At 38.8% G+C, this 12,236-nt stretch overlaps 1 protein-coding gene across 2 annotated transcripts in view; it reads left to right on the top strand.

Moving 5' to 3' along the window:
* Window positions 1-3,740, top strand: part of LOC122814877 (carboxypeptidase A1-like) — a 69,833-nt gene extending 66,093 nt beyond the window's left edge. For both annotated transcript variants that reach the window (XM_044087151.1, XM_044087150.1), the window contains exon 11: window positions 3,544-3,740. In XM_044087151.1, the coding sequence (XP_043943086.1) occupies window positions 3,544-3,731 (188 nt within the window). In that variant the 3' untranslated portion in view covers window positions 3,732-3,740. The remainder of the gene's footprint in view (window positions 1-3,543) is intronic.
* The last annotated feature ends 8,496 nt before the right edge of the window (window positions 3,741-12,236 follow it).

Genomic DNA, 12,236 nt, shown 5'->3' with positions numbered 1-12,236 from the left:
ACCTGCTGAGTGTCTGTGAAAGTGTAATTTGAAACAATATGATTACTGTCATTTATTCACTTGTATATTGATGGCCTGATTCCAAAAGACTTGCTCACACTGTAAGTAAGTAACTTTGGTGTAAGGCCTATCTAAAAAGAGGGGGCAGGATTCCTAAATATTTGCTCTCAGTGTCAGTGACTTACTTCGGTGTAAGGCCTAGAGGGGGCAGGATTCCTAAAGATTTGCTCTCAGTGTCAGTGACTTACTTCGGTGTAAGGCCTATCTACAAACAGTCTGACGAAGATACGGTGAAAGCGCTTACCAGTTGTATTAGTAATAAACCAGTTTTTATTTCATTTATACAAGTCTGAATTTATCGAATTCTTTACACTGGATTTTTATGTGTGCCTTGGTTACCTCTCAGCGTTAATATTTGGATCTGTTGTTACAACTGTTGCTGCAAACAGAGAGGTATTTGTACCGCTGGGAATATCTTTATTTGTGGTTGGACTATCTACAAACAGGCTTACTACAGGAACTAGATTCCAAAAGAGTTCCTCTCAGAGTAAGTCACTCTCAGAATAAGTGAATTCCACTGAGAGCAATTCTTTTGGAATTTGTCTTTGTATATTATTGTTCTGGTAATCTTTAGGACCAGGTCAGGGCTGAAAAAGATCTCTGGACCAGCCCACATACCTGGCTAACAAATGCATACATAAAAAACAAATAAGATTTCTAACGCTATCCAATTCACCACTGCTGTTCCCCAACATTTAAAACAAGAACTGAAGAAGATTCAAATACTATGCATAAAAATATACAACTGCTACATTAAACATTATACTTTTAACATCTTGCAAGCCAATAAAACAGATGCATGCAATGCAAGCTGGGAAGAACTGGCTGATGTCGTGTTATGCTAACAACAATGTGTTATGAATCCAGTTATTTCATTTTATTTTATGGCCACATTTGTTTAGAGATGCATCAGTAGCATGGATAGTAGGGAATAAGGCATATAGAGAGTAGGTGAGCATAGACCTACACTTCAAAATCATACTATTTTATTTAGTTAGTTAGTAAATCTAAATTTTTGCATAAATAATGATTTCCCCAAAGGATGTCATACTTGTTGGAAATGCACATTAGGCTGGGCAGGATGCAAAATGGGAGGAATAAGACATCTGCACCTCTGCTTTTGGATCTTACACTAACCATTGAAGTGTGTATGGAAATAAATAGTGTCTAAACACCTAGTAGTCATCTATGTGCCTTAACTTGCTATGTGTGTGTGTGTGTGTGTGTGTGTGTGTGTGTGTGTATGTCTGTACATGTATGGGTTACATTCAAAAGCTCAAACTCTCAAGAATTTGAGCACTTAAATTATCGGCTGCAATGTTTGAAAATGGACTTTTTGAATGTTGCTATTTTTTAGGATATTCAGATTTTGGTACAGTGGGAGTCGGGGAATTTATTTTATTTGTCCTTTATTGACTGGGTAAACACTAGACTAGCAGCCTGTCTTTAGGGGAGACCTAAGGTGGTATTTATACTACCAGGTGAAATTTGGCCAGGGCATCGTGAACTTGCCCTTCTCTTGTTGCTAGGTGCTGTGGGATCCTTTACATCCACCTGAGCTATAACCAGCTCAAGCAAATACCCTTTCCCCACTAGTGTGATCTCAGTGTTGCTGTATGTAGTTAGCGGGGGCTATTGCGTGCAGGGAGGCATAGCCCCCATCAAAAAAAAGTTTGTTTTTCTCTGAATCTGTTTGATTTGAAATTTTATGTATTCAAATCTTTGTGAATCAAAATGGTATTCATCTGTGTCTTAGTGGTTAAACTTTGTATAGTTTACACATTTGACATAGACTCGTGTATATGGATGTACTGAATATAGCTGAAACATCCAAATGTTGTCTGTAAAACTGTCAACCACAAAACGACAATGTAAATGTCAACACATTACTGCACAAGTGCCGAGCAATAACCTCCACTCTGCTAAATATATATGCTAATTCTGAAATTGCACAATACTGGGGAAAGGGCATATTTCTAAACCACAATAACTGTGTGATCTTGCACACCTGTCAAACATCTGCTTAGCTGATCAAATTTTGTCGACTAAAGAGATGCTGAACAAAGCTACTGTTGAAAAAAATCAGTGTATTTTATTAATATATCGGTTCCATTCAAATGGTCTATCAATTTATCTAATCACAAGCAGCCTAAAAAAGTGTTCTAGACACATTTGAGATAAAGATATTCTCCAGTACAATTTACTACACATAACTCTGATAAAAATGAAAGTTTATGATTTTTTTTCAATATTGGTATTATTTTCTTATAGATTCATTCACAATATTAGTTTGCTTTATCAAAATGTGTTGGTTGTACCAGCTGGTGATGCACTTCCAATATTTTCCCTTTTTTCCACTCAAGTGCAACCCTGGGATCATTATAAGTAAGTTAGAAATGTGCAGGGGGTGAAGCCCCAAACATGGGCATAAAGGGGTGCTTGCCCCCCACTGAAACAAATTAATTTTTCAGTAGTTTAATTTTCTTTGCTGAGTTATGCTGGATTAGATGGTGTGTTTAGATCAGTTGTGTTAGATCATTTGCATTTAGATTTTTTTGTCACAATGGCATGCACTCATTACTTCTGGCCACTGGCACTGAATTTGATTTAAACTTAAGTACACTTCTCCAGTCTGCATTTGGATGACTGCTAACACCCACATGAAATCACTGATGGCACTGTTTGTGTGCCCGCAATAATCTTTTTTCTATGAGTAAGAATGGTGTGGGAGTATTCCTGTAAAAAAAATTATTTTCAGTGACTTGTTCAAGTTTCAACTGGTGTATTTCATCTAATGGAAGATTTGATTGTTTTTAACTCAAAGGGATATGTCTGAACCATGTAAAATACATCTCCTCAGTTTAGACAGTTACAGCAGAAATCTTTCTATAAAAAAAATACTCCCCAATATCAGCTCTAAATCCCCTACTTTGTCAGGCTTAGGAAATCTGAAAGCTACCACTATTCACCTTGTTTGTCTACAGGAAGTACATTTATTTATTTATTAGTGCATTGGCTTTTGTGTACTGGGAAAGTCCGACTGAGCAGTGCTCGTTTTCAGAGGAAGCTGGGTAGGGAGGGTGGCCTAATGGTTAAGGTGTTTGCCTTACAAACACAAAGTGCAGGGTTTGAGTCTCACAAGGGATAACTAGCTAAGCTTAAAATGGCTCGAAAGGGCAGTTAGCTTAGTACTAATCTATGAACCTAAGCCTGGAGAGAAACGTTCCTTAGTACATGATGTCTGCATATGTTGTTCCTATCATGATCCTCACTACTAAATATTTTTTGACCACATATAAAAAGAATATGCATTGCTATTTTTTTATGATCTGTTTAACAGCAGCAATATTTCTTATTTAAGATTCATGATAAACAATTAGTAAGAAGCTTATTCTTGATAACCATATCTATTGTTATTTATTGCTGCATATAAAATGTTTGAATTTTATGCACAACTGGCTGACTATATTTTGTCCTACCTAGACCAAGCAAGTGGTGGAACTATTGACTGGACCTACAATCAAGGCATAAAGTACTCCTACACATTTGAGCTGCGTGATACTGGTCGCTATGGTTTTATTCTTCCAGCTAACCAGATCATTCCAACAGCACAGGAAACCTGGCAGGCCCTCATGACGATCATGAGCTATACTAATGATCATCCATATTAAACAGTAACGGATGTCACAGAGCTCCTATGGATCCATGCAGCCTTTATTACAAAATAATTTTGGCAATTAAAGGAATGCATTCTAATATGTAGCCTGTTTTTTTATTAATGCGAGTTTTAAACAAGTACATGGCTAATCCATATATACAGTAGACAAAAGCAGCTGTTGGTATAAGCCTTACATTAGAAAGACAAATAAAATAAGGTCTTTGCAAATGCAGCCTTCCCGTTTCTACACCGTCTACAGTTAGAAAGTTGTAGCTTGAAAACTGCATATCATTCTAAATAACGACAATCTAATGAACATTATTTATAGCTTTATTAAGATGGAGAATCCGCGTAAAAGTTTTTCATTATGCTAAAAACATAAAAGTTATATGCTTACAATATGACAGAGTTGTATGAAGAAGTTCATCTTCAATAATCTTGTGTACTAATCTCACCAGCATTCAGACTGTTCAGAAGATAAAATTATCTCAAGGCTGTTTGGAACCTTCCTGTTTCCCATCATGTGTCACTCATTTCCCACTCTTTAGTTCTTGTTATAGTGATGAGCAAAGGAAAAAAAAGATAAAGGAGAGAGAAGAAGATATTCCAGACAAGACAAGGTGAATCCACCTACGATAAGAAACCTGTTACTAACATTTTCTCGCAGGGCTCAGTGTTGGGATCCCTCCTCTTTTGTATATACTTCTCTGAAGTAAAGACTAATGTTGGGGGCCTCTGGCTCACCAAGTTCACCTATGATAGTAAGTTAGGAGCAATCACTGAATTCCAAAACAATGTTGACATCCTACAAACAGGCCTAAAAGTGACAAATGACTGGTGCCAAAACCATGGTCTGAGACTAAATATTAAAAATGTGTAATCATACCCTTTGGTAAATCAGATATCCCTGCAAATTATACTGATAGCACGTGTAAAAGTAGCCCCAGTGGTGAGGGACCTAGGAACACAGATAGACAGTAACCTAAACTTTGACCACCAGGTAGCCACAGTAGTGAGGAACCCCTTCGGTGTGGTTCAACTTATAAGTAAAGGCATGACATCAAGGTCAAAGGAAATAATAGTGCCATTGTGCTTGGCCCTCATCAGGCCCAAAATTGAGTACAATGCTCCCTTCTGCATGTACCTAACCAGGCAGTTACATCAGTTGGAGCAGCCCCAAAGATTCACTCTGTCTCCTATTATTTGTTGAGAGCTGACGTATGCCTTACCTACAAGGTATTCCCTGATCCAGCCCTGATGAAAATGCTACATATTCAAAATAACAATTATGCTAGGGTTACACATTCCATGGACCTGAACCTTATTTGTGACTCTAACAGAACTTGCTGGAGAGACAGATTTGAACCCCAAAGGCTACCTCATTTATGGAATAAGCTTCCCATCTTTGCAAAACAAAGCCCATCCTTCAAAAAATATATGGATAAATAGATGGGGAACCATAAATTCACTCCCAGGGTACTGCCCATGTCTCTTATGGACAGAGGCAATCTGTAAAATGATTCAGGGCTCCAGAGATTCACTACCCTGATTCTACTCCATCCCATATCTAGGGAATTAAGATATAATATTGTCATATCCTGGGTATTAACGGCTAGGCTTGTAAGAGCTCTTGTGCCATTAGCATAGTAATCACCTATGAATATAAGATATCCTGCCAGTTGCAGGTAGAGGAAAGGTATATTACTGGAGATGAGTCTGTCATTACAGTATCTATCTAATTTTTTGTGTCTTATAAGAAGAGGTTCATCTTTTGTAATCTCTAGGACAGAATCTCCAGAAATCCTCTTGGGTAGCTACCATCAAGAGAACATTCCATACATGATGACAGATAGGAAGGAAGCCTTAATCATGGAAGTTATTTCCAGCTAACAGGCTGCAGCTGTACAGATGTCATTAATAGTGTAATTACAAAAAAGCAGTAGACATAGCCGTAGTTTTTGCAGATTGTACTGAGAGCTGTAAGCAAAGACTTTCGATATTTATTGTGATAGAATTTAATACATTTAGCTAACATCTGGAATGATTGCATTTAAAACTTTCATACCAAACTTGGATTTGGTAAAAGTTACGAAACACTGCTCTTCCTTTCAGAAAGAGTTAGTTCTGTCTACATAAAATCTGAGACATCTATGGACATCTATACCAAGGAGAAGACATCCACCATGCTTAAAAAATTCAGGAAAAAAGTCAAGCATTTAATGGGATAATTCAAAATTTATTCTTGTGATAACTGGTGGAATGATAGATGGGTTTGTTCACCCCTTCTTGTAGGAAAATAGATATAGAAGCTTAACAGAAAGGATCCCGAACTCTGAAACCCAGGGTGATCAAGGACAGAAATGCCAAATCATTAAAGTCAGCTAGTTCAGTAGGTGGAAGAGTGTTTTTTTTTTTTTCAAACATCAGCTCAGGCTACAAACAAGCTTGTATAGCAATGTATGTTAGTCTCTTTGTAAATTTGTTATCAAGGTCATTTTATTGCAATTAAAACAGTTTAGTGGCATGCACACTTAGTAGGATGCTAGGGTTAGTTCCTCCCATCCTCACACTGGATTTTCTATATTTTCAACCATTTTTACCTTAATCACACTTAAGTATAGTATGGTTAGGAGGGTGGCCTAATGGTTAAGGTGTTTGCCTTACAAACACAAGGTACAGAGTTTGAGTCTCACAAGGGATAATTGGCTAGGCTTAAAATGGCTCACAAGGGCAGTTAGCCTAGTACTAATCTATGAACCTATCTTCTACCATCCAACCAATTGGTTTTAATTATTGAATTTTCATCCTACTAACCTGCTCACTGGTTATTTAATACGGCTAAAAGATACAGAAGCCTACTAGATGTATTGAAGTTTTACACCAACCTGTGGTCTTTTGTTGGCTGATAGTTTTTGTAGAATCTTGGTCTTCTGGTCACAAGGTCCTTCATGCACCATTCACCCTACCTCTAAATCCCACTCATCCTTGCTACATCTAAACTTATATTCAACTAGCCACTCCCCACTTCACCCACAACCAATCATATCACAAAACACATTCTCCACGCCGACTACACACCCATCATCCACACACCACAGGACAGTAACATACTCCTCCAATTTCCCTCACTATTCTATTATACTGCAATTACTCCATACATCACTCCTTATTTCTTGTTTAGCACACTAAACATCCAAACCATTACATCCCTCATTGTAAATTCCTAATCTAACCATTTCTATATACCAACTCCTTCTATACTATCAACTTATTTACCTTACTCACTTTCCAAACAATTCCTCTAAATTCTACCTGTGTCACTCTATACCAGTCTATAAACCTTTGCTAATATTACCACACATTACTCTACCCTTGACTACATCACATCTTCCTCACCTAAATAACACCTCTCAGTAAACACTTACACATGCTACCCCTACACACTATTACTACTCTTAATATTCTCCTATTACCTAACTTCTTACCACATTCAGCTACTCAAAACAAGTTCCACCCAACAACACATACACCTTCCCAGCTCCACCATCCAACAGGTTGGTATAATGGTTAAGGTGTTTACTTTATAGACACAAGGTACAGGGTTTGATTCTCACATGGGGTAATTGGCTAGGCTTAAAATGCCTCACAAGGGCAGTTAGCCTAGTACTAATCTAGGAACCTATGAACCTACATAGGATACTTTACAAACAAGTTTCTCCAACCTATTCCAAAATCGTAAACCTCTCATAAATACACCAAACTCGTATCTAAACTCACCAAACATCTGCTTCACTTCTCTATGCAGCTAAAGGTTTCTGGAGATATACACCCTAATCTAGGCTCTGAATGTGTTCTGTAAAAGTTCAACACCCCACCCTCACTACACCAGCTATAACTAGGACAATAGCCTGTCCCAGTAGCTGTAACCTACTGCTCATTAATATGAACATCAGGAACATAGTAAATAAAACACACAAACTGCATGCCAGCCTATCCCTTTACTCCCCTATCAACCTACATAGCTTCACCCAAATCATTCATACCACAACAAGAATAGATGAAGTAACCAAGAAACATTATATTCTGGATTGGTTTCTAACTAATAAATCTACACTAGCCTACCAATCAGGTAGTGATGATCTCCCAACATACTTAATTAGACATCTCCACCCCCACAGAAATGCTACCTATTACCATATTCGCAACAAAACCCTCAATGCTCAAATCGTTAACGTAATCTTACAAAACTGTGACTGGACCCCACTCAAAAGCCTTCCCCTTGCTACTGTTGTGGAATATTTTAACACCACTTTCCTTGACATATTAAACAGTCTTGCTCCATGTAGAACTTCTAAAGTAAAATTCAATTTCACCCCTTGGCTAACAAAAGAAACTAAATCTTTACTCAAACTAAGACCCAAAGCCTGGACACTGTGTCACACCAGCAAAACTCAGGCCAACCTAGAACACTACAGACAACTTCAAAATAAAGCCAAGGCCAAAATCAAACAAAAAAATATTATACTGCTATGCAACAGAAGCATGTCCTCAATCCTACAAAATTCTGGTTTGCCATAAATAAACTGCTTCACCCAGGCCAATCATCCACCCCTACCCCATCAGCTACTAACAATAATGATAGTATAGCCACACAATTTAACTCTTTTTTTCACAAATATCATACAAGCAATTACTAAGAACCATTGCAAGGATCACCCTACTATCCCAAGCACAGCCAATAATTAAACTGGCTCCTTCTCCTTTAAACCCATCTAAACTCAAACCATAAGAAAACTACTCACTAAATTAAAGCCCATGACCCTTGCAGCCAACAATATGCATTGTGAATTCCTAAAACTAGCAGCAGATGCTATCGCCTATCCAATCTTCATCCTCATCAAACAGTCTATATCAGAAAAATATGTACCAAAAACCTGGAAAATATCATATATAATCCTGTTGCACAAAGGTGGTACCTCCATTGAATTCTCAAATTATAGACTCATAGCTATCTTATCACCCCTTTCTAAAATATTAGAGAAGTGTACATATATGCAGCTTTTCAACTACCTTCTATCTAATAACCTCCTATCTAGCACATAGTATGGATTTCGCCCAAATCATAGTACTGCAACTGCCCTGCTCAACTTTACCAACACCATCAATCAACATAGAAACAATGGCAATCTGGTATCCTCCCTATTCTTGGTCCTTTCCAAAGCATTTGATATGGTCTCTCATCAGAAATTACTTAATAAACTTTCCAGCCTAAAACTCAGCCATGTATCACTAGTATGGTTCCTTAGCTACCTAACAAACCATCAGCCAGCTGGTAAATGGCAACATGATCTTTCTTCCTTGTTACCTGTCACCATGGGGGTCCCTCAAGGATCAATCTTACGCCCTCTACCTTTCACTATATTCACCAACGGGCTTCACACAGGAGTGTACAATACACTGATGACGCCACCGTCATCCGAGCTGCACCTACCCAAAATGAACTCAAAACAAAGACACAACAGTCCTTCCTGTCAATTGAAACCTGGCTAACAGACTCACAATGAATCCCAAACTCATGCTGTTTCACCTCAGGAAACCACGCAACCTCACTATTCCATTCCAGCTGTACTGTTCCAATAATACCATGATATTGACTGTAGACCAAGCAAAACTGCTAGGCGTGCTTATAGACAAAGAATTTAAATTTGATATACATCTATCTCAGTCAATCAAGAAAACACACCTAAAACTAGGTGCACTATATAGACAAACCATTTCTCACTAATAACACAAGACAATCAATAGCCAGGAATCACTTACTATCCAATCTATATGCCTCCCCCATACTAATCAATCTAAAGAAAACTGATTTGGCCAAACTAGAAGACTGCTACAATAAAATTGCTGAATTAGCCACCAACTGCCCTCACAGGTCTAGAATTACCCCATTACCTATCCTACAATCAACTTATTATGGTCCATAAATTAATTCACCAACCAGAAAAAAAACTCCTGCTTTCACCAATTGCTCCTACCCTACACCAAAACTCAAGTCCTCTGATCCAATAATAAATCCTTACTGCAAGTATCCATATCTAACAATTTTGCAGGTGATACTCTATACTCAAACTACATCTCTCAAATTTGGAATTGTATTCCACATACAATAACTACTACAAAATCAACTCAATTTAAAAATCAGCTTAGGAACTACCTCACAGATAAATGGATGTGCCCATGCACTACGCCAGACTAACTCTGCCTCCAATCACCAACAGCCAACATCTCTACTTTACAATCAAACTAACTTTATTCACTGCAACCAAACCTATTAAAAATGTTGTAAATGACCTCATATAACCAATGCTGATAGAGCTAAAGCTGCAGTAATCATCTAACTCCTATGTCATCGTTCTTTACTCACTGTAATCCATTGCAACCGTAGTAGTACATTTGTATGTTTTCGTGATGTATAATTGTATGTAATTATAATTTGACTGTGAACATTTGTATGTTTCATCTTGTATAATTGTAAACACTTATGTGTCATTTCCTATATGTAATTTCTCTGTAGAGCTATTCTCCCTGGGCCTCCACTGAAAATGGGCTCTGTCCCAGTTGGACTTTCACGGTAAACAAATAATAGATAACTAAATAAATAAATAAAATAAAAGTCAGTGCCAGAGCTATGGAATTGTGAAGAGCTTAAGCACCAAGAGACAAAAAGTCTGTTATCTGATGATGGCACAGCCAAACCGGGAGTGGGGGCGGGGTAATGCCAAATGTTCTAGCATCGAGAATATTTTCATCAAGAATATCTGTACCTGTAGGGGCATGATGGGTTTTGGTGAGGTCAACACCTGAAAAGGTGACATTAGGTGTTTTAGACCCCATGGATGTGATGTTGGCAACAGTACCAGAGTTACTGACATTAGCACAGTGATGACTAATGCCACTTGGACAAAAAGAGGCGCCATCAAAAGAACTATCAGCAATACCAACACTGTAACTAATGAAAAGGAAGCTCCAGTTAAATAATTATTCTGTCCTACAAGTCAGAAGGGACAGAGGAAGTGTCTTGGGATCTCCTTCCTTGAGCACTTACTATAGGTTCAGTTAGGTTACCATAATCAAAGTAACAGTGGACAATAAAGGGACCTGGCTGCGTCTGGCCTTGAGTCCACAGACTGTGATTAAACAGCTGTCTGGCCTGGAGTCCACAGACTGTGATTAAACAGCTGTAACTTCTGTACCAGTAGACTCTAGAAATAAATTAGTAATTTTGATAAGGATCATAGGTTGGTACTGGGCTATCTGCCCGAAGGCATATATTAGCCCAGCCACATTGTGCGGTATTCACCGCCCCTTTAGCAGTTCCCTAGACCCTTGTACTAGCAGCTAGTACCCTTGGCCCCTATCTAGTAGTGCTGTTGGTGTGATCCCCAGTGTGAACTTTCTGTTACCCATCCACTCATCAAGGTTCCTCTTGAAGAGTGATAATGAGGGGCTCTGTCTTATGTAGATCAGGACCCTGTTCCATAGTAAGGGAAGTCTCTGTGAAGGGACTCTATCCCTCCAGCATGTTCTATTCATTGTTGTGTTGAGGTTTATATCCCTAGAGCGTGTAGCTCGAGTAGATTTGGTTTTGCTAAGATGGAGCATGTTCAACAATTCTGGGTTGGACATGGCTCTGTACGTTAGGCAGAGATTGCCTGTGAGAAAGTGGTATGCAACAGAGAATGGTCTTAGCTTTTTCAATTGTGCTGCATAGGGCAACTGTTTGAGGCCAGTAATCCTCTTGGTTAGGTACTTCTGTGGTCTCTCCAGCTGCTGGAGATGTCTAGCCAGGTACATTCCAATTGGTGCATTGTACTCAATAATGGGTCTGATGAGGGAAGAGTAGAGGGGCACCATTACATCCTTAGATCTTGATGCAAAGCCTTTCGTGATCAGATGGGTCACATAGAAAGATTTTCTAACCACGTTGGCAACATGATTATCAAAGGAAAGCTGACTATCTACTTGGGTCCCTAGATCCCTTATTTCTTCTTCAGATTTCAGGGGATTACCTCCTATGTTGTAGTTTGCGGTTACTCTGTTTTTTCCAAAGGGGATTACTACGCATTTTTGACACCATGCATCAGTCTCATTTAGGCCCTTCTGGAGGATCTCCATGTCGGCCGGAGACTATATTATAGCACCCAGTTTGCAGTCGTCTGCAAATTTAGTCAGCCACAGCCCTTCCGTGCTTGCCTGTACTTCTGAGAAGTATATGCCAAACAGGAGAGGCCCCAGTACAGAGCCCTGAGGCACACCACTCATTACTGGTCTGGATTCGGACATAGATCCCACTACTCTTACTGTATGGGATCTGTCTGACAGCCAGTTTGTGATCCATCTTGTGACGTAAGGGTTTATGCCCAGGCTGGTGAGCTTATCAATAATACCTGAATGGGGAATGGTGTCAAATGCTTTAGCAAGGTCAAGGTAAGCCATGTGTACCTCCTTTCCCTGATCT

This window comes from Protopterus annectens, chromosome 11.part0 (assembly GCF_019279795.1).
Source record: "Protopterus annectens isolate FY-2018-M chromosome 11.part0, PAN1.0, whole genome shotgun sequence".
Classification (NCBI taxonomy): domain Eukaryota; kingdom Metazoa; phylum Chordata; order Ceratodontiformes; family Protopteridae; genus Protopterus; species Protopterus annectens.
This window is presented reverse-complemented; position numbering and strand designations above follow the sequence as displayed.